This window comes from Pagrus major, chromosome 6 (genome assembly GCF_040436345.1).
Source record: "Pagrus major chromosome 6, Pma_NU_1.0".
NCBI classification, from domain to species: Eukaryota; Metazoa; Chordata; class Actinopteri; order Spariformes; family Sparidae; genus Pagrus; species Pagrus major.
The window spans coordinates 23988803-24008834 of NC_133220.1; the positions used below are offsets into that span (position 1 = coordinate 23988803).

At 43.6% G+C, this 20032-nt stretch overlaps 1 protein-coding gene across 1 annotated transcript in view; it reads right to left on the reverse strand.

Annotated features, from left to right (window-relative positions):
• kif21b (kinesin family member 21B) overlaps positions 1-19700 on the reverse strand; it is a 58324-nt gene extending 38624 nt beyond the window's left edge. Inside the window, exon 1 of the mRNA XM_073468490.1 lies at positions 19655-19700. Within this exon, the coding sequence (XP_073324591.1) occupies positions 19655-19695 (41 nt within the window). The 5' untranslated portion in view covers positions 19696-19700. The remainder of the gene's footprint in view (positions 1-19654) is intronic.
• Between the last annotated feature and the right edge of the window lie 332 nt (positions 19701-20032).

Sequence of the window (20032 nt, forward strand, 5' to 3'; positions counted from 1 at the left end):
TAGAAATTAACGTTGAAATATCCGGTTGGTTCTCACTGGAATCACACCATGATGAAAATAATCGTCTAGATATAATACCCTACGTGTTTCTTCTGAGTGTCCTCTCCATTATCTCAGGGTGTAAAAACATCTTAAGACAAGTGTGGCTAAATTCAGGAAAGTCTTCACAAGCTCTGCATCAAAGAAGAGCAGGAAACACACACACACACATATACACAAAGGGACAAAAAACAACAGTGACAGCCTGTCCGTGATCCACAGGGAGAAGAAATGGAACAGCTATAAATAATCAATTCACACACACACACACACACACACACACACACACACACACACACACACTTACACACACACACACAATCACACCGCAGCTCAGCTGGATGAACCATTTAAGCCAGCTGCACCAACAAAAGATGGGATCCATAACATTGATCGGAACAGAAACATCACTCACACACACACACACACAGATCCAGACTCAGACCACACACTCACTAAAGGACATTTAGTAGCTAAAAATAGCCACTAACACCCTGATTAAATGTCTGTGTGAGACAGAGGCGAAGAGAGAGACACGGAGAAGCAGATTGTTGATCCCTGATGCAGCAAATTAAGACGTCTATCTCTTCTCATCTTTGCTCACTAATAGGAAAATGGTTTAAATACCCTGGGGACCAAACAGAGTCACACAAACACACACACACACACACACACACACACACCTGTATTTTTCCCTTTTCTGTACTTTTATAATACATTTTTATATAAACATTTGAATTTAAAAGGCACCAACATGATATCTACACTCATTAACCCTATCTTTTGTTCGGGATCCTAAACCTCGTTCTGTCAGACACACACACACACACACACACACACACACACACACACACACACACACACACATAAAGTCAGAAACTCATTATCCACAAGCTCTGAGGGAACTCACTTATTACAATAATTATCAAACCCAATAGTGCTAATTAGGACCAGACTCAAAAAAAAACACACACAAATAAACACAAATGCACACACACAAACAAACACACACAGAGTAATTGGCATGTCAATCCCTGATAGCAGCAAAAGTCTTTGAAGCGTGACTTGAGAGTGAAGTAATCTGCAGCATGAGGGAGGCAGCAGACCTTTCAGAATACTGAACACAGTACCCGAGACCTTTCTGACATTTGCAGCTTCCCTCATCATATTACTGCCTTTCATAGTTTAAAATTCTTTAAATTCCTCGTTCAAGGTGTGACAAAAATATATGAATCTCTCCAGATCCCCCATTATAGATTTACAGTTTGATTTACTACCTGGCATGGGGGAAAAAAGTTCTATATGTCCTCGGGCATATGGAAACAGTTAGCAGGGAGCCCTTCAGCTGCCATTAAGTGCCAGAGGGGCTCCATCATTCACACATCCAGCTGACATCACACAACATACTGTGAGGCTCATGGAGATGCTGCTGTCTCAGTGATGGATCAGTACCAGAGTGGCCTGACTGAGCAGAATGAAGCACAACTGGTGCAACAGGAGTGCCATGTGAGGTCCAGACAGGGTTAAGATGGTGTCACTTTTGTTTTGTAAGCAGAGATAGTGATGGCTGAAGAGAGTAAAATATGGGCTGAGCGACAGAAGTGCAGCTGATTGTGATGCTGTTTGAGTGCAAACCTCATACACTGAAATGAGACTGTGTATAAAAAATTGTAACATTGCTAATTTTACTCTTTATGTGTGTTTTTGTAAATGTTGCTTCTATTGTGACAAAATCAAACACAGAAAAAAGTTGCAATATTTTAGGGAAAAGCAACTAGCTCTTGTTTGTAGCAGCTTCAATTCTGATTGGGTTTGAAACAACATACACAAACTTTTGTACTGATGAATATGTAGAAATGTGCATGTCACGTTCCTGAATAGGTTTTTTTTTTTTAAAAAGGGTCACACTGCATCTTTTGCCATACTCTAACATGAAGGAGCCGTTTCATTCGTACCACAATATTTCACTATGGACACAGTCTAACACACTATGAATGCTAACAGAAATAAAGAGTCTTAGTCTAGTTTCCAGTTTGTTTTTTTCCTTCAGCTGGATCGCTTTAGGAGGGTCCAGTTTCCTTGGGAACTGCACACAGTGCCCAGGGACTCATCTACAATGACTGCATTGCATGAGTCTGTGTTTGTGTTCACATTATTGTACTCCTTTTCAGTAGTGCGCAAATTGCAGATTACAAAACACTTAAACCCTGTCATGCGCCAATTATACAGCAATCCTCACCTGAAACTCAACCACTTACCTGTTATCCAATCAAGATCCAGAGAGAAGCCAGGACCAAATGCCAAGTGTGTTACCAACAAGCCCAGAGACCCAATAAAATCAGGCCCCTGTGATCGCTGCCAGTGAAAGCGAGTGCCAGTAATGCCTGTGAATATGTGTGTGTGCGTGTGTTGATGCTCACTCAACCTTCAAAGAACAGGCCGGTGATAGCCAAAGAGCTCATTTCCCTAATGTAAACACTTGAGTAAAGACGCAGCGCACATACACACACATAAAAAGACAGAGTTAATCGTATTCTCTCGAGCTGTGAGTGTTTCAGAGCTCTGTTGTCTCTCCTCTGGCACAGAGCCAGCGGAGGAAGCCAGCCGCTGCGTTCATGTTTCCTTTAATACTCTGTCCATTTATCAGAGGACGGCATCTACTCTCATTTAGTGTCCCAATCAAGGATTATTCCACTTTTACTGCTCAGTCTTACCCTGTTATGTTTTCTTTTCAGCGTTATCATCACTGCACAGGAAAGCATCATTTAGCTCTTCTTTTGTCTCTGCGCTCTTGTCGTCATCCTCACACCTCTGCCTGTTCTTTATGCCTCCCTCACTTATTTGTTGCCAGTGAAAACAGAGCAACAGGACAAAAGCTTGAATGGCAGAAGCAGCAGTGGGGCCTGTCCCATTTCTTTTTTCTCCTGATAACAGCAGAGACTAATCGCTTATGTGGACTTTTCCTCGCTGCGCCTCACTTCCTCTCCCTCCGGCCCTCTTTCTTTCGATCGATCAAATATTGCCCTCATCATGGAAAAGCATATCCATCATCTGTTGTGAGACATTGTGTCTGTTCCTTAACAACTGTTTAAAATGCAAACACACACTCACTCCCCTCCTCCCATCAGACGGCAGATCTAATAACTCTTGACAGATGACTGAACAGTCAGTCTGCAATCCAGGAAAGGTGGTGCTGACAGGTAGAGAATAAAAGCTCTACAGGTGACTTACTGTGCTGTAAAGGCACTGATCAACTGTATACAATGGAAGATACACTAGAAAGCCATGTTTACACTGTAAATCCTGTACAGGGAGGCTGTAAATTAGAATTGATTTTGTGTTTTGCGAAGCAGTGAGTTTGCAGATCCTCTCATTCATGAGGATCAGAGAGGCCAAACTGTCCTGTAACAACAGCTACATCTTTGTGTTTCATTCCCCCCCCTTCCCATTACCTCACAACATATTGTGATTGTTTTGACAGATGGAAAAAAAATACACTAACAAAATAGCTGGGGTCTGCATCAAATAAGCATGTGCCCTTAGATCTGGAGAATATGGCTGTTGCATCTCTGCAGCACACAATGCTTCATTTATAATGGTACGTTGAGACACATTCATTGTCCTGATTCATGTCACATACATATGGATGTGTGAGGCAGCAGAGGCGGATGAATCCAATCAAGCAGAACTCTGCGATCATGGGAGTTTGTCTGCATACAAAAGATTCATTTTACAAAGTAAACAGAATCAACAGAATTAAAGTTGAGTTTATTAGTTTTGAACACTAACAATTTAAAATTACCACATACAATGTGGGAAAAGGGTGGTCTGTAGAGATGTACCACAGATAATTGTCACCTGACTCTGCAGGCTGCCCTAAAACATTTTACTGTCTTTGAGCTTATTGTTTTGGTTTTACAGCCCTAAATTAGCTTTAGGTGCACAGGACGATGAAAAAAGTTCTGATAAAATCCTCTGTACTCTACCTGCTCAGCACCAAAAGGCCAACAGACTAAGTTACCAAATGGTAAACATTAAGCAGCTAAGGAGCCAGATATATTTCCCCTCCAAATTCAACAAAAAGAAGGGTGGGCACTGGATTTATATTTGCCACATTCACCATATGACATTATAAGGTGACAATATGTATATACTGTGTAGGGTTAGCTTGCTGTGCTGCCCTACGTCAATTAAAGCAGCTTTAAAGATGTATGTAACAGTATGCCAACAAAAATGGGCAGCATATCACCAGAGTAACTGCATAACTGAGTTCTTAAAAACACAAAACAGATCTTTGTATATACTTCTGCTTGCAGGAATAACTGGTTGATATAAGATTTATAACCTTTCTTTCTGGATTAATAGATCAACTGCATTTGTATCCTAAAACCCATCCCTGTCCCATGCTGATGCCCTGCTCTCCCCTCTCTCCCCCACATGGGCTGACAAAGTAGGAGGTGGTGAGACTTAATATCCCCCAGTTGTCATCCCACTCATTAATAACCGCTCAGCAGAGAGAAAAGTGTAAAAACCTGTCATTGCATTCTTTGTCTCTCTGTCACACACCTCATTTCCTTTGTAAAATGAGTGTTTGCTTAGACGAGGTGCTCGTGCGAGGGCCACTCCCTCCGAAATACTGAACAAGCAGTGTCCGTAATGGTTCAATATTGGTGGGAAAAATGTTGTCAGTGGAAGAGGAATCCATGTTCTTTGTATATTTATAGTCATATAAATGAAAGCCAGCCTCATGCATTTATGTAATTAAAACCTTGAGAACATGTTGTGATGCACTGCATTGCAGGTCAAACCATCTTTACAATTATTCTTCTGAGGAATATCAACTGTGCAAAGAGGTGTTGCCCTCTAATTCCATGCCTGTTGGTGCCTGTCGGTGATGGCCAAGTGGTTTTCCAAAACTGCTTATGGATGCATCCCTGCTGGTTTCCCTGAACCACAGCCCCACCACACAGTCAGCAGTTGGGGTGTTGGCTCCACACACACACACCACAGGCTCTATTTCTCGTAAACTGTAACAGCACTTTGCCATGAAATAATGCACAAACACTTACAGCAGTGGCCTCCATTTATCAACCAAGTCGCTCAGCCTGATCTGAAGATGAACATGAATAAAAAATTGTTTCTCGAACTGCTGCCAAACTCAAAGCTGTGCCTATTTATAAGCATACCGTATACAAGAAACAGTGTTGATATAACACAAAATAAAATCATTTCTTTATGATTTTGAAGTTCCTCTTGTTTTACTTCTGTTAAACCAAACGGCGAGTAAGATGACATAACAGCTCGCAACCTGATAAATGCAAAATACACGCCACACCTGAAGCGGCGTTAATACGATCACTGTATTGATGCTTAATTTACCGAGCAGAACCGCTTTCCCTTTCTGAAGGAGATTAACTTCATGCAGCCGGCCCAACAGAGATTACATAAACAGGAGCACTGTGTCGTAATCTGGTTCTGTTCTGTTTGCTTGTACCGCACCCCCGATTAGTGCTTTGTCATTGTCAGAGTTCAGATTAGGATTAACCCAACTGACACAGCAGTGAGCGTGTGTGTGCATGCCACAGAGAGGGATACTAGCAGCCTTTTCAGGTATGAGAATATTTTCACTGACAGAGAAATAGAGACTGTAATAGTGAAATTAAAAGAGGGTATGGATCTGTAAAGTCCTTGTAAGCGTTTTAGTCACACAGTGAAGAAAATTCTCCAAGAAGTCATTTCAAGGATCAGAAAGAGACGTCCAGCTGAGCTAAATGTCTAGTGTGTGTTTCCTCTCTTATCTCTGTCAATGTGAGCACGCCTGGGTCATGTTCCCACGGCAACCGGGACAAGATAACTCAGCAGATACTCAGAAAGAAGTTAACAAATAAACTTCAAAATAAAGAAATGCAAGCCGTTTATCACCATCTTTTCTGACTTGAAAACTACATTACCATGACATGTAATGAAGTGTTCAACACGTGATAACAGCCTTTGTCTCACTGCACACCTGATACACAACTGTCGATGGTGCTGATTTTCACCCTTTGAACCATTAACCTCCCCTGTTGCTATCTCACTGTATCCGCCTCTTTCACTTGTGAAAAAGTCAAACCAAGAGAAAGACAGAGGGAACAAAAGGGAAAGTGAAAATGAGAACAAGAACAGAGAAGAGGAGGGACAATATGGCGATTCATGAAGATTGTCGTATGTTTGACATGAAAAGCCCTGAGAACTCAGGAAATTGGCTTGGCCTATTTTAAATGAGGAGCTCTGGGCATATCAGTGACTGTGGGATGAAATGAGAGAGGCCCCGAGGTGCAGCAATTGATGGAGCGGAGGCCGACCAGTGGCTGCTAAGGTCAAAACTGGAAGGAAAAAAAATGTAACAAAGGGAGTATCAAAACAGAACGGATGTGAAAAAGAGCATTTGTTTCAAGGTCAATTGATCAGTGGGTTGTCCAAACGATGAGCTGACAAGTCAGATTCACAAAGGGTTTTGATGTGTGGATCGACATGAATATAATTAGAATATACATAATATAGAATGATTATATAGCATAGGAATATGTTCGATTTTAAAAATGAAATGCATGGACATTTTCTTCATTCAAGTGGGATTTTTTTATGTAATTAGTGTAGCATGTTAGTGTAGCATGTTAGTTTACCATGTTAGTTTATCGTGTTAGCGTGATAAAATTAGCTAATCAGCAGTGAACACAAAGTGCAGTTGAGGCTAATGGGAATTTCATTAGATTTTAAAGATTGCTAAATCTCCCTTTGAGAGTCAGTGTTTGGTTTGTCCATTCTGGGCTACAGTAGAAACATTGCAGTGCAACATGGCGGACCCGTGGAAGAGGGCCCACTCTCTCTGTAGAGCCTCATTCAAAGGTAATTATACAATGATTATACACTAACAAAAACATAATTATGAATATTATATATAATTTCTACCAATAAAGACATGTTACATTAAAAGTTAAGGGAACACCGAAGTTATTACAGTTCATCCTCAGGAGGTCACAAATATGTTTCTCAAATTTGATGGCAATCCATCCCATAGTTCTTGAGACATTTCACTAAAAGACAAAAATGTCATCCTCATTGTGACACGAGGTGAAACATCATGGGATCATCAAAGTCAGTCAAATGAATCCTCTGGGAACCATGAATGTCTACACAAAATGTAGTCTGCATCAAAGGCTCCACTACTCTAGCTCATCTGAAACAGTTTTTTGATATACTTAATCTTAAAATATGTCACCTGCTAAATGTAATCACAAGCAACATGAATATTCACAGCGTGTAGTCCTTCGATCCTAATTAGCCAGTGCAGTTTTGTTAACTAATTAGATTTCTGATTGCAGTTCCTCGTCTCAACATAAATTAATTCAACACTAATGAACATCTTCTCGAATCTTAAAGCTTCCCTAATTAAAGCCTATTCATCAAAGAGTTACAGTAATACCCCCTCTATGAAACCCGACCACAGTGCAGCTGAAAGGCACCATTTTTGATTATTGAGCTACAGTAGGCACTTCTGTCCTGCTTCCCATTTAATCAGTGCTCCCATTGATTTCCTGGATCAGCTGTCTGCGGTGATTCCGCGTATAAAACCATCAGCCGTCTCTCTCCGCCTCCAATCGAGCTTCCCATCTCTCCGTCTCCACATCCATCTGCTGGTCTATCCACTAACATCCATCTAAGACACCTTTCCCATAAAGTCTACGCCAGGCTCTTATAGTAATCAGTTTAAGTCCCCATAGAACAACATTTCAGCCGTACTTAGCTTCCATTGCATGACGTATTTTCGAGTGGGATCAAGATAGCCTGATTGAAAGTGGCTGTGGCTAACACCTGAAGACACACTCAAGTACTGTAGTATCCTGTTGCTAGCTAAATAATGGATCTTGGTTCTTTGCTGCTAAAAGTTGAAGATGGAGTGATGAGTGAATGTCATTATATTAATGGTTGGAATTGGTTGGTTCAAGCCTACGTAATCCATGATTGGATTTTGATATGAGAATGCAGACAATGTAATTTTTTTGCATATATTATTAAATATGCGCACAATACGTGTCTAAAAGGGGTTAAAGGGCATTTTTGGTTTCATCTTGACTTTAAATATCTATGAACGAGTGAAATAACGGCACATGCTCCAATAATCGGTTATGGAAGGAGGCCAGTCACTCCAAATCTGTCTCTCACTTCGGTTTCCAATCCTCCACATGGGCCCAACATCCCAGCGGGCTAACAGGCTGTTGGCCAAGCGCGCGCACACACACACACACACACACATTCAGAAGTTCATACGCTTGACCATGGCAGACATAAGCAATGGGCACCTGACTGTGCCATGTCCCTGGCAAGGTAAATGCCGTGTTAGCTATGAATGAAATAAGCTGGCGTCAACTAAAAACTGAATATGGGTTGAGAAATTGCATTTAGCTCACTTTGACCTTGGCTTAAGGCGACTAGCATACCAGGATAAGAAAGAGACAAGTGGACAGAACGGGTTCAGACAGTAAATGGCTGGCTCAGGTGGGAGCACCGGAAGAGAAAGCACTAATGAGGAACACTCGGACAAACTGAGGCAGTGATGCATGAAGCAAATGGAGGGAAGAGCTGAGCAGTGTAGAATATGTTGATTGGAAAGCAAAGAGGACAGTGTGCATTATGAGCAAATATTCATAAGCATGTGTAAAGGAAGTGGGACAGTGGTCACAAGAGGCTGGCGCTGGGTGTGGACAGCTGGCTCGCCCAGGTGGTGGCAGGCAGACTCGGGGTGGACACCTTCTGCCACTCCCATTTGGCGTCTGTTTTGCCACACTGGTTCACACGTGCCGATGCTCCCAGAGCGCCGTGCCCTGTGCACAAGGCCACTGTACTGACCACATACTCTGAGTAAAATCTTGTTATGTGGGTATTATCCTCATTTGGGCTGAAACGATTAATCAATTAGTCAATTTGATTAATTGTTATTTTTCAAGTCAAACATTCACCAATGCCAGCTACGAGACGGTGAGGATTTTCTGCTTAACTTAGTCTTTTAGGGACAGTAAATGAACATCTTTAGTTGGGAGTTTCACATCCATTTGTTGGTAGTCATATGACATTATCTTTAACGGCAGATGGTGTTTGCCCCACTGTCATGTGAGTGTAGACATTCGAATGTCCATATCTTGGAAACAGACTCGACTAGGGCTGACCCAAATGTTTCAAAGCTTTGAAACTTCCCGTTGCCATGGTAATCATGTCCAAACCAGTGTTTGAATACTGATATCGAACAGAAATACATTTTTTGTGATATTTTGAAGAAAGCAATATTTTTGCTTTGGCTTCACCCAAAAAGAGGCTAAAGACTGAAAAGGGGCAAGAGATGGAGCTCTTCTGGGGCTTTTAATTAGTCTCAAAACCAGCACATAAAATGACCATATCATGATAACGATATGTACTGTACATATATATCGCCCAGCCCTATGATGTCTCCCCTCTGGTCCTTTTCTCCAGCTGAACTCATAATTAGATTAATAGCAAAGAATTCAATAATGACTGCAAGTTAGAGGAAAGTATGGTAGCCCTCCATCCCACCCCGTTGAAGGCAATTCTCACTGAGTCTTGAAGGATGAAAATGGTTTCCAAGACAGTCCTGGTATTTTCTGAGACACATTAGACCTGATGGCAACATTTTCAGAACAGCGAAGAGTCTATTGCCACAGCACAGAGAACGATAACTGAACACATACACATACACACACACGCATACAAGCACTCCATCAATAGTGGATATTCTCTGAGAGGCATTTGAACACACTCATCTGATGCTGCACTAGCAGTCTATTCACCACCACACTCAGACATACAATACATGCATGCCCCTGCTCACAGCCTGTGTGTTACCCTTATCTATCGAACTAACCTCGCAGACTGGCGGCCCTGTAGCCCGAGGCACTGCTGCCGATTGGTAACCAGCGATAAGGGGGAGCAGCGCTCACATACATTGTGCTCATTGGTTTGACTGGTTGTGTTAGCATGCAGTGTCGCGCGCTGGAGCACAAATGAGCGAACTGGTTCATGGATGTTAACATGAGCGTTTTCCTAACTGAGCCAGACTTCGAGGACAGAGTTGTCCTACATTGTCTGGAAAGGGCTGGGTCGCCTGTTCAAGAAAGATCAACTAACTGAGCTGTAATCTCTCACCAGCTCCATCAGGAATTTATTTCCAAAAGACACACGGTGTCATCGAAAGTTTAAGGTCTGTCTCAATACACAACTGTAGTCTCATTGCTTTCTTCTTGTCTTTTGTCTATTGTCCTTGCACACCAAAAAGATGAAAAGACACCCATGTCCCGTGACAACAAACCAGAGCATCAAAGATAAAATGTGGAGTGAAGCCAAGACTTCAGATTGGGATCTGTGGGACACTCCAGGGGCCTCAAATATCACATTTTTATGCTGATGATATCAGGTAAAGTGGGACAGAGTTGTGTGTAAAGCTGAACAGGCTATGAATGAAACCAGAATACAACACAGTGATGAAGAACATCAGCTGGGAAAGACGTTGGCATCATACTGTGATGTAAAAGTCTCAGATTGTTAATTCACCTGACTATGAATATAATAGTATAATTCATTGATGATAGTAATAACTGTGTAATAACAGAGGAAGTATTGATCATCAAAGCGTGAACTCTGCAAGAAATAAATTTCTCACCACCGTCAAAGACTAGTAACCATCACTCAGTTTCAGATGAGCATCTCTCATTGTTACAAGGGCACATCAGTCCGCATCATCGGAGTTGATTCTGGGTCAATCCCCACCCCACTTCCTCACCCCCACCTCCTCATTTCCCTTCCCTCCCCCTCTTGTCTGGTCTGTCTGCCGCTCCATGGGGGGAGGTGGAGGCACAAGAAAGAATCAAATTAGCTTCTTTTTCCTACATTTTCGTGACAGACGGCCTTGTCAAGGTCAGGGAGGTGCTCAACAGCGTAAGCTTGATGCCAATTAACTACAACAAGCACCGGCCATTAGAAAAACATTTGCTGTTTGTGATGGATGCTGGGTGCTTTTAGCCAAAGTGCTTCGTGCACAGTGACTGTGTATAATTTTAGTGTGGACCACCATGTGAATACCTAAAATGTGCAGAGTGGTGGACTCGACTAACAAATTAGGTCGTAAAATTGATCCAGTGTGATGCTCAATTACAGCAGTGGCACTGGCAGTATGGAGTTCATGAAAAGATCTAAGATCAAAAGGAAAGTGGCAGCGAGAAGCAGTCCTTAATAAAGAGCAGAAATGTGGTTGTGATCACATTTTGCTGTAAATTATCGAAGGTTCAGAACTCTAAATGTTTTCACATGTGAAATATGATATATGTGCTTTTATTATGCATTTCTTTCTTCGCCAAGGATGTTATGATTTCACCCATGTTCGTTTGGTTTGTTGGTTGGTTGTTTACACAAAAACTACAAAACAGATTTCCACGAACCTTGGATGGAGGATGGCTCTGAGCCCAGAATAGACCCAAGTACAAAAGGGGACTGTTTTTGTACTTACCGCCTTGGTGGAGGTATGCACTCTACTCAGTTTTTTCACATATGAAATACAGCTTTGCATGTAAAAGAAAAATGCTCCTCATCCTGCTCCTGTGTGTCAATGTATCAACATGTGTTTAAAAAGTGATCTTTAAATGTGAAATCGATGTTTTCACAGGTGGTATTTTGCATCTCACATCCGTCTATACGTGCATTATTCAAATGTGAAATGCTGTTTCACGCGTTATCTGATAGTTTAGATGCCTAGAAGCCGACAGGACTTCAACTGCAGCACACACAACCACACAAAATACTGGGTTTCATGTAATATTTGCATGTTGTGGAGGTATATTTCAAGAATGTAAAGGTCACAAGTCAAGAAAACACACATCTGCCGAAACCTGTGGCCGTGTTTGGCTTTTTCTTTCACACACAGCGTACAACAAACGCTGCAGAGCTGCAGACTGCTGCCATGACTCTGCTTGTCTGTCTGTCTCCCTGGAGGGTTGCTTAGCATTACCAGCAGCCCAGCCCCCCTCACTGTCAGACAGCATTTAGCATGAGTGCTAATGTAGCCAGCCTCCATGTCTGTGTGTCTGTAGGAATGTAAACCTAGCCAGGGGGTATAGACCTAGCTTTTCAGTCAGGTACATGCACATACACGTGTATTATCTTTATCTGTGCAGGGTGTGTGAGGTTAGGTGATAAATCAAAAGATAGGCGATGGCTTCGGAATGATGATTATTAGTCTGATGGTGGAGCAGATAAGATGATGAGCTTTAGCTAAATTCAGTTAATCTAGTTTATCCTGCTGGCCTATCTCGGCAGAATTAAAATTTGCCCGGCTGTGTGTCTACCAGGAATCACCAGGAGTACCAGACTCTGTGTTTGTTTCCAGGGGTGACAGAGCAGTTGCAGCTGCTTTTGAGCAGCCTCTTTCTTGTGCAGGCTTTAAGTGTCAGAAGTGATGCCTTTAACGACATTTTCGACTGATATAAATTCCCTCAGGTATCTATTTTAATGTCATATTCTGTATTTCAAGGTGGTAGCATAGTCCCATCTACACAATCTGCAAATAATCTCAATGTCTTTTACCACACAAGTGTATTTAATGGCACTTGGTCCTGCGGTACGTACTTCGATGCCCATTAATGACACTTCCTGAATCAGTCTAAACAATTCACAATCTGATTTCACTGTGCTAAGGCTAATCAGCAGAATCACATGATAGTGTTGCATTCACATAAAAAAGCTGCTGACACATGCCTGATGTAAATGAACCCTTGTTGCGTTTACTTCCTCAATAAGTGTGTGATGTCAATTAATAAATGTTGCAATTAGCTTCTTCGCAACACTGTACAGGACTAGCCAAAACAATAGCTTGTAACGCTGTCAGTGGACAGAAGCCAGCCTCTTACATCATTGCCTTAGACTTTTTTTTTCATCATTGTAAAACAGAAAAAGTCTGACGTCGGTGTATTTGTCTTTTTATCAACAAGACATGTGGTCTACCTCTATGCTAGCAGCTCTGCAAAGCTGCACTAAGAGCACAGCTATGATTCGAGCTAAATGCTAACATCAGCTAACATCAGCATGCTTACACACTCACAATGACAACGCTAGCACGCTGACATAAATTCACGTCAATTTCAACTCATGTCAATTTGTCCAATACTTCTGACACCTCCAACAGCTAATTAGCAAATGTTAGCATGCCAAAACGCTAGAATAAAAGTTAACACGGTAAACATTACAATGACAATGCTCAACGTCAGCATGCTAGCATTGTCATTGTAATGTTTACCATGTGAACCATTTTGGCATGCTAACATCTGCTAATTAGCACTTGGAGGTGTTAAAAGTATCGGACAAATTAAACTACAGCTATAAAGAAGATACATTTCCAGTTTGTCAGTTATTTTCTAGCTGAATTCAGCAATTTTGAAGCTTCCTCACCCTGCTGTCATCTCTCCATTCACAGACACACAACAACACAAAACAAACTCAGACACACAAACTCCAGCAGTGATTAAGCTACTTAGCGCTGAAGGTGATTATGGGCCAGCTGGTCACACATACACACACACACATACACACCCCTTCATACCCTGACAGCAGCTCTACTGAAGCATGCACACAAACACAAAGGACACAGCCTGGCCCAAATTCAGAGAGCTTCACATGTTTTGTCTTATTATTAATATCTACCAACTTTGCTGTCCAGGAAAGTCACACGGGGCCGAATAAAAACCCACTTAAATGAATTCAGGAGGAAAAACATTGTGAATATGAATAATTCCGTCTCAGATGGACGCAGTGAAGAGGCAGAAAGAGCACAGTAAAGCTCTCCCACAGAAATGCTGACCTGCTTACGGTCCGCAATGCTGTAAAATGAGACAATTCAGCGACTGAGGGAAGATGTGTTTAAGTGCATGTTTAAAGAGATAAAGTGATTAATAAGAGTGGGAGGAAGAAGAAATCACTTGTTTACTGGCAAGCTGTGTCATATTTCTAGTTCACGGGTTGAAAAAGCAACAAGAATATAATCTGAGTCTGTTTAGAGAGAACATTAAACATTAAAACAGAGAATAAAATCTATATACAGTCTAGACACAACACCTGAGGGCCTCCATCTTTCTACATCTTCCTCCCTGTGTGGGAATATGGCAAACACGTGCAGCTGGGCCCAAATTATTCATACACACACGATGCTCAGACGTGCACACACACACACGGACGCACCCCATGCAGACGCACACTGATTGCATGATTGGCTAAGAGCTCATATTTGCACGCTACAGTAGCCCTTTTGACAACAGAAGACACACTTACTACCCCACCCCTCCTCCTCCCTCTGTCCACCGCCCACCCTCCTCCGTCCCCTGCCCTCTTTGATTTTTCTTTGTATTTGTTGTGTTGAATGGCAGGAAGTGTTGCTCCTTTTTAGAGGAGAGAGAGCAGTTTATCAAACAAAGTGGACATCAAAAATTGACTCTTTTGCCCCTTCCCATCTGAAAATATGGCCTCCCGCTCTTCATCCCTGTTTGCCCTCCAGTTCTTTGCCCTTGCTCAGTGTGTCTTTATCTGCATGTGTGTGTGTGTGTGTGTGTGCAAACTCAGCACAGAGCACAAAGAGCTGCAGTGACATCAGACTCATTCACACTGTGTCCTCTGTCTACACTCACCCATGAGGTGCTCTGTTTAGAGGGCCTCTGCTCCGCCTCATCCCCCTCCCAAACACACACACACACACACACACACACACACACACACACACACACCTCTTGTGACCATAACAACACAAAATCTAGTTAGGTTGCTTATTAAAATTTGCAGACCCCACACATGTATTTAAGTCCCATCAAAATGCTAAAGAACGAGGAAATTAATTATTTTTTGTGCTGACCAAAGCAGAATGAAGGACGATAATTGGGGCTGTTTGGGAGCTAAGCTCCAGCTGACGTATGATGAGACCCTGATAACAGGAAGATGCAAATGCTCACACTGAAGAGCCTTTCATTCCTGACTGAATTCGAATGGATGAATTCAAATAAATACAGATCTATGTGTGTGTTTGTGTGTGCACGTGCAAGAGTGGGCGAAGTGGGGGAGAAAGCTGGTGAGCTTCCAACATTTCGGTCACAGCTTCACGCTTTATTGCGCAGACGAGCTTGAGCAAGAGAAAATAAAAGGATGAGGCAAACATTTAGAGGAAGTACACTCTGCTTCGATTGTTTTCTCCATTTTTTAGTCAGGACTAACGGGCCTGTTTGTCACAGGAGAGCAGAAAAATGTGTTCCTCTAGAGTAGGACTTGAGCTGATTCTCTCACTCAGGCTACAGAGCAGCACACTGATTCCTCGAAGGTTTATTGAAAAATGCCCCGAGGCTTAGCTTCAAGTCTATTTTCTTGCAGTTTCACGCTCTCGCTGAGGCTTCCGTCTTAACTGAATCGTGTCAACGGGCTCATCAGCAGCTCACAGAGCAGGAAGTGAACAGGAAAGCGTGGATAGTCCAGCGGCAGTCTTACAGGAAGTCATTCTGCAACAGCAGCACGCCATTTGGGACTAGAGAAGAAGTCCATCAGCAGTTGCACAACTCATTTTAATGCCCATGCATCAGCACACAACCAGCACTTCCCTGACAGGCGGGTATCTCATAAACACAATCAAATCGCTCTATTACTCTATACACCTGTCATCAGACGTGTCATTAGAGGTGTTGTGTATTTGTTTGGGGAAGCAGGATTAAGTGATGTTGCTCGGCAACCTCACGATCTTCTTTGTCCTGCATACCTCTTTCACCTCCTCCGCCACAATCGTCTTGTAAAGCCACTGACCCTGATTGTCCGTGATGTTCCCATCAACGTTCAGGCCTCATGTTGGAGGTTTATTCCATCACTTGCATATATACATTACACACTGTCCACATGCCGTCTTTAGCACTCTTGCCACAGAGGACATTCACACAGAACTGTTGGGTCTGATGTGTTTGAAGGGCAACAACAACCAAAAACCAACATGTGACCAGCAGGCCAGCGTGAGGAGGAAGTGATGCACAGCTGTGGACAGACAACTTGGGTGTGTGCCCCGTCATGTTTCCTGCTACTCTGCCCTCGAGCGAGGCCGAATCACTGATTGGAAACAACTTCAGCGTCGACTCCAATCAACAAAGCAAAACTGTTTTCACTTTTCCTGACCAGTGACTGTAAAATGCTGGGGCGGGAGGGGGGGTTTGAATGTTGAGACAGAGTGTAAGAATGCACTCATGAGAAGATTACATTACAGCACTACTGTGTGACCGGTACAAACTGTAGGCTGATAACTCGCTCGCAAAAAACACATCCACAGTTTCCCACCAGAGTCCAGTCATTTTTAAAAGGCAACCCCCCGGGGAGGTGTGTAACCCAGACAGAGCCTGTGTGGCAAACAGTTAACACACACAGGAAACAGGCGAGACTGGGAGCCTACACAGGACATACGTCCAGCAACAGAAAAACTCCCATTTAAAGCCTTTGTGTATCAGCTGTCAGGGGCCCCTTCCGCAGTTGTATTCTGCTGCTACTCCTGTTTTGGTTTGAAGCCGGTGTTTTGGTCATGAAGCGGCAACACTTTTATGGATTTATGATTCTTTTCTTGTGCAATGCGCTATGTTAGAGCTGGTAGTGGACCAGAAAGATAAAATATTATCTTTTTCCTCTCAGCTGAGCTCCCATCGCCTCTAAGCCAAAGTGCTCTGCGTCACAGCTGTCCAAAACACCCCAGTCATGCACATGTGGGTTTTGACAGAACACTGAATATTTTGTCCTGTTTTTTCCCGTATCAGTCATCATCTCGAACCACAAATGTAGGAAATGCACAGGACTGATGAATCACTCCTTGGTGTCTTCCTTAGGTCTTTCCATTCGGATCAGACTGAGAGGAAAGCCCCGAGGAGCTGTGTGTTCAGGTGAGAACATCGAGCAACAGTCACAAGGTCAAAGACCACAAGAGCACTAAACAGATTTGTCTTTGTGTCTATTTATACATAGCTACGGAGGCTGACTTAGCACTTTGGTGGGAGAGCCTTCGCCGCAGCTGAAATGAGTAAGTGGCGGAGCAGCGAGAAACAGCAAGAGACAGATCGATATGCAAACTGCTCGTAACTCTCGTGTACATGCCTAAACACAAAAGCTGAATTATTGACATTGATGGTAGCGCATGCACGCTCAGAGACAGCCCCGACGTAAAGCTTCACTCAACATGAGATCAACTGGAGGAGAAGGAGGAGGAGGAGGAGGAGGCACCCTTGAGATGAAGTGAAACTGCACATATGTCTGTGTGTGTGGGGGCTCAAATGACTGAGATAATGGAGGAGTCTTCTCAGTCTTATAGCCCGTTTGCATCAGGCTGAGCTTATCCTGCAGCAGATAAAACAGCCGAGCCAGATGCAATTTAACAGCAGCCACTTAGTCGGGAGTTCCATTACATGCATCTCGTCGTGTTTGACTGGACTTCAGTGTGTGTGTGTGTCCACATTCAGGTCAGGTCTGAATGCAGGATTGTAGGTCATGTCACTGGTTATGTGGACATTGTTTAAGGGGAAGGCAGTGCAGACATTCAGGAAATGGATGCTGGCTACTCAGACTGTGTGTGTGTGTGTGTGCGTGTGTGTGTTGGCCCTCACGACAACCTCACTGCCCTCCAAATGCATGCTCACACACACACACACTCACACACACACACACACACACACACACACACACACACACGAGTCCTGCAGTCTCCCTGAAGGGTCTGCACAACATGGGAGCAATTAAACACCGTCCTCTCTTATCAGCGCCCGACTTTCTCTGGGGAAAAAAATTGGGGGAAAAAAATGTCGCTTATGCAGCAGGAAGTTATCCTTCTCCGCGTGTTTATTTGTGGGCTTCCCATTTCCTGTCAAGCACACAGACGCTTTTGGTGGCAACTCACAGGGCATGTAAGCACACACGCAGATCACACATGATGAAAAGGAAAGCTCGGCCACCAGCGAAGTCGCATAATTACACCGAGTCTGTTTAATTACAACGTGAAACTTGTGCTAATAAAAACTGATTGTTGTGATTATAACGCTTGGACCTTTTTTTTGATCAGGTTCAGGAAGTGATCATGTCGATATTGCATCATCTCAAAGAAGACAGCTCAACACACAGGCAGACATGTGGTGTTTGTGTGTAGCTGTCACCTTCATTCATCCAGTTACACTCCATCAACGAGCTCGGAGTTGCTCTCCAGACTCTAATCAATAACTTCAGCTGAGCAGCAGCCACCAGCTGTCTCTCTCTGACTTCTCTTTTCACCTTTTTTGTCTCTTTTTTTTTTGGCAGCACCACCCTCCCCACTTCCTGTTACAGTTGTCGCTGTGAATAAGCACAAAGGAGACTCACTCAGCGGCTGATTGACAAGTGACTCTGAAAACCTCCCCTGGGGAAATGGGGCCATCGGTTGCAAGGCTGCTCACCCCCCCATCCCCAGCCCCCACTAAGTTCAATAAATGGGTCCCAAGACCTCAAAGGGATCCTCGATGAAGAGTAGTTAAATTCCACTATGACTTTCTTTACATTTGCACAGTAAGAGAGGCTATTTTCATTCTTTGCATCTGTGCTATACAGTCCTCTCATGCAGGACTCTCAGTGGGATTCACTGGCTGGTATAACACAGTCTGGGAGGGTCTGAGTTAAAGGACCACCGCCTCAGCTCCACACACTGCAAAATGAGCATGATCACAGACGCAGCCACTAAACACACACTACTCCAGTCATGCCTCCCAGTTTTTACAGGCGCCCACTGCCAGCACATGCACATTATATATGCTCTTCTTTCAAATCAAGCATTTAGTCCTGGCACGTGCACAATCGATAGGCTGCTTAGGCTTCATCTCCTGATCCAAAAAGCTGCTGTGTGCTGCCCGAGCTTCTGGGTGCATTTCCAACAAAGGCATTGAATGACACAGCTCTGGAGGAGAGCATCTCTTTGTGCTCGATTCATTTGCAGAGGCAGCCTTAAAAAAAAAAAATGACCAAAAAAAAAAAGCAGCACAGGCTTTTAGCTTTTAAAGAGCCAACTCAGCCATATAAGGTGTTCAGTGGACACGGTTAGGATAAGGTGAGACCGCAGGTAGCTGCATGTGAGAATAATAATAATGCAAAAATTGATTTGGAGAGAGAAACGCCCATTCTCCTCCCTGCACCTGTCTGCAGCTGTCCTTGTCACCTCACCCAATGATAAACCCTGAACGCACCCCTCTGCTTCACATATACCAGACTGATGCTGTGGATAACTTATTCCCTCCATACATGAAAACAATCATATGGAGATGGAGGTGCTGGCTTTTCAATACAGAGCAGAGCACCACCCATGTATTACAAAACAAGGTGTAACACTCCGCTCTGTGGCCGTGTAACACACTGTATCCTACAATGAGCAGAGACGTTGAGGAGTGGAAGAGTAAATGAGACTATAGGTGTGCGGGATGCGTTTAATTGATCGCCTGGAGGCGCAGACACAATGTGGGCTGCTAAGGTCGGCACATTTCCAGCAGACAGACGTAAGGAGGCTTACCTCAACGCAACCTTCACACAGCAGTCGCCCAGACTCGCCATTATCGCTTTCAAGGTCCACCGACGGGATGTGGAGTATTTCGGCTATGTTGGCTTTTTCTCAGTGTGTGCAGACCGTGCGGTGCCGCGGCGGTGCGGGGTGTCTCAGGTCAGCGGGAGCAGCCGTCAAGACCTGCCGGCGGTGAGCTGCCTCATCTGGACTCCTCCTGTCTGCTTCTGCTGCTTCCCCTCCGCTGTGGCGCTCATTTCTGGCTCAACGGTCTCTGTCACATCGCGGAGTTGAACTCGCTTCTTTTTCTCTTTCCGTGCTCTGTGTCAGCCGCTACATCCTGTTTCAAGTGCGTATGAGCGAAGCGTGTGAGCGCTCCTCAGAAGCCAC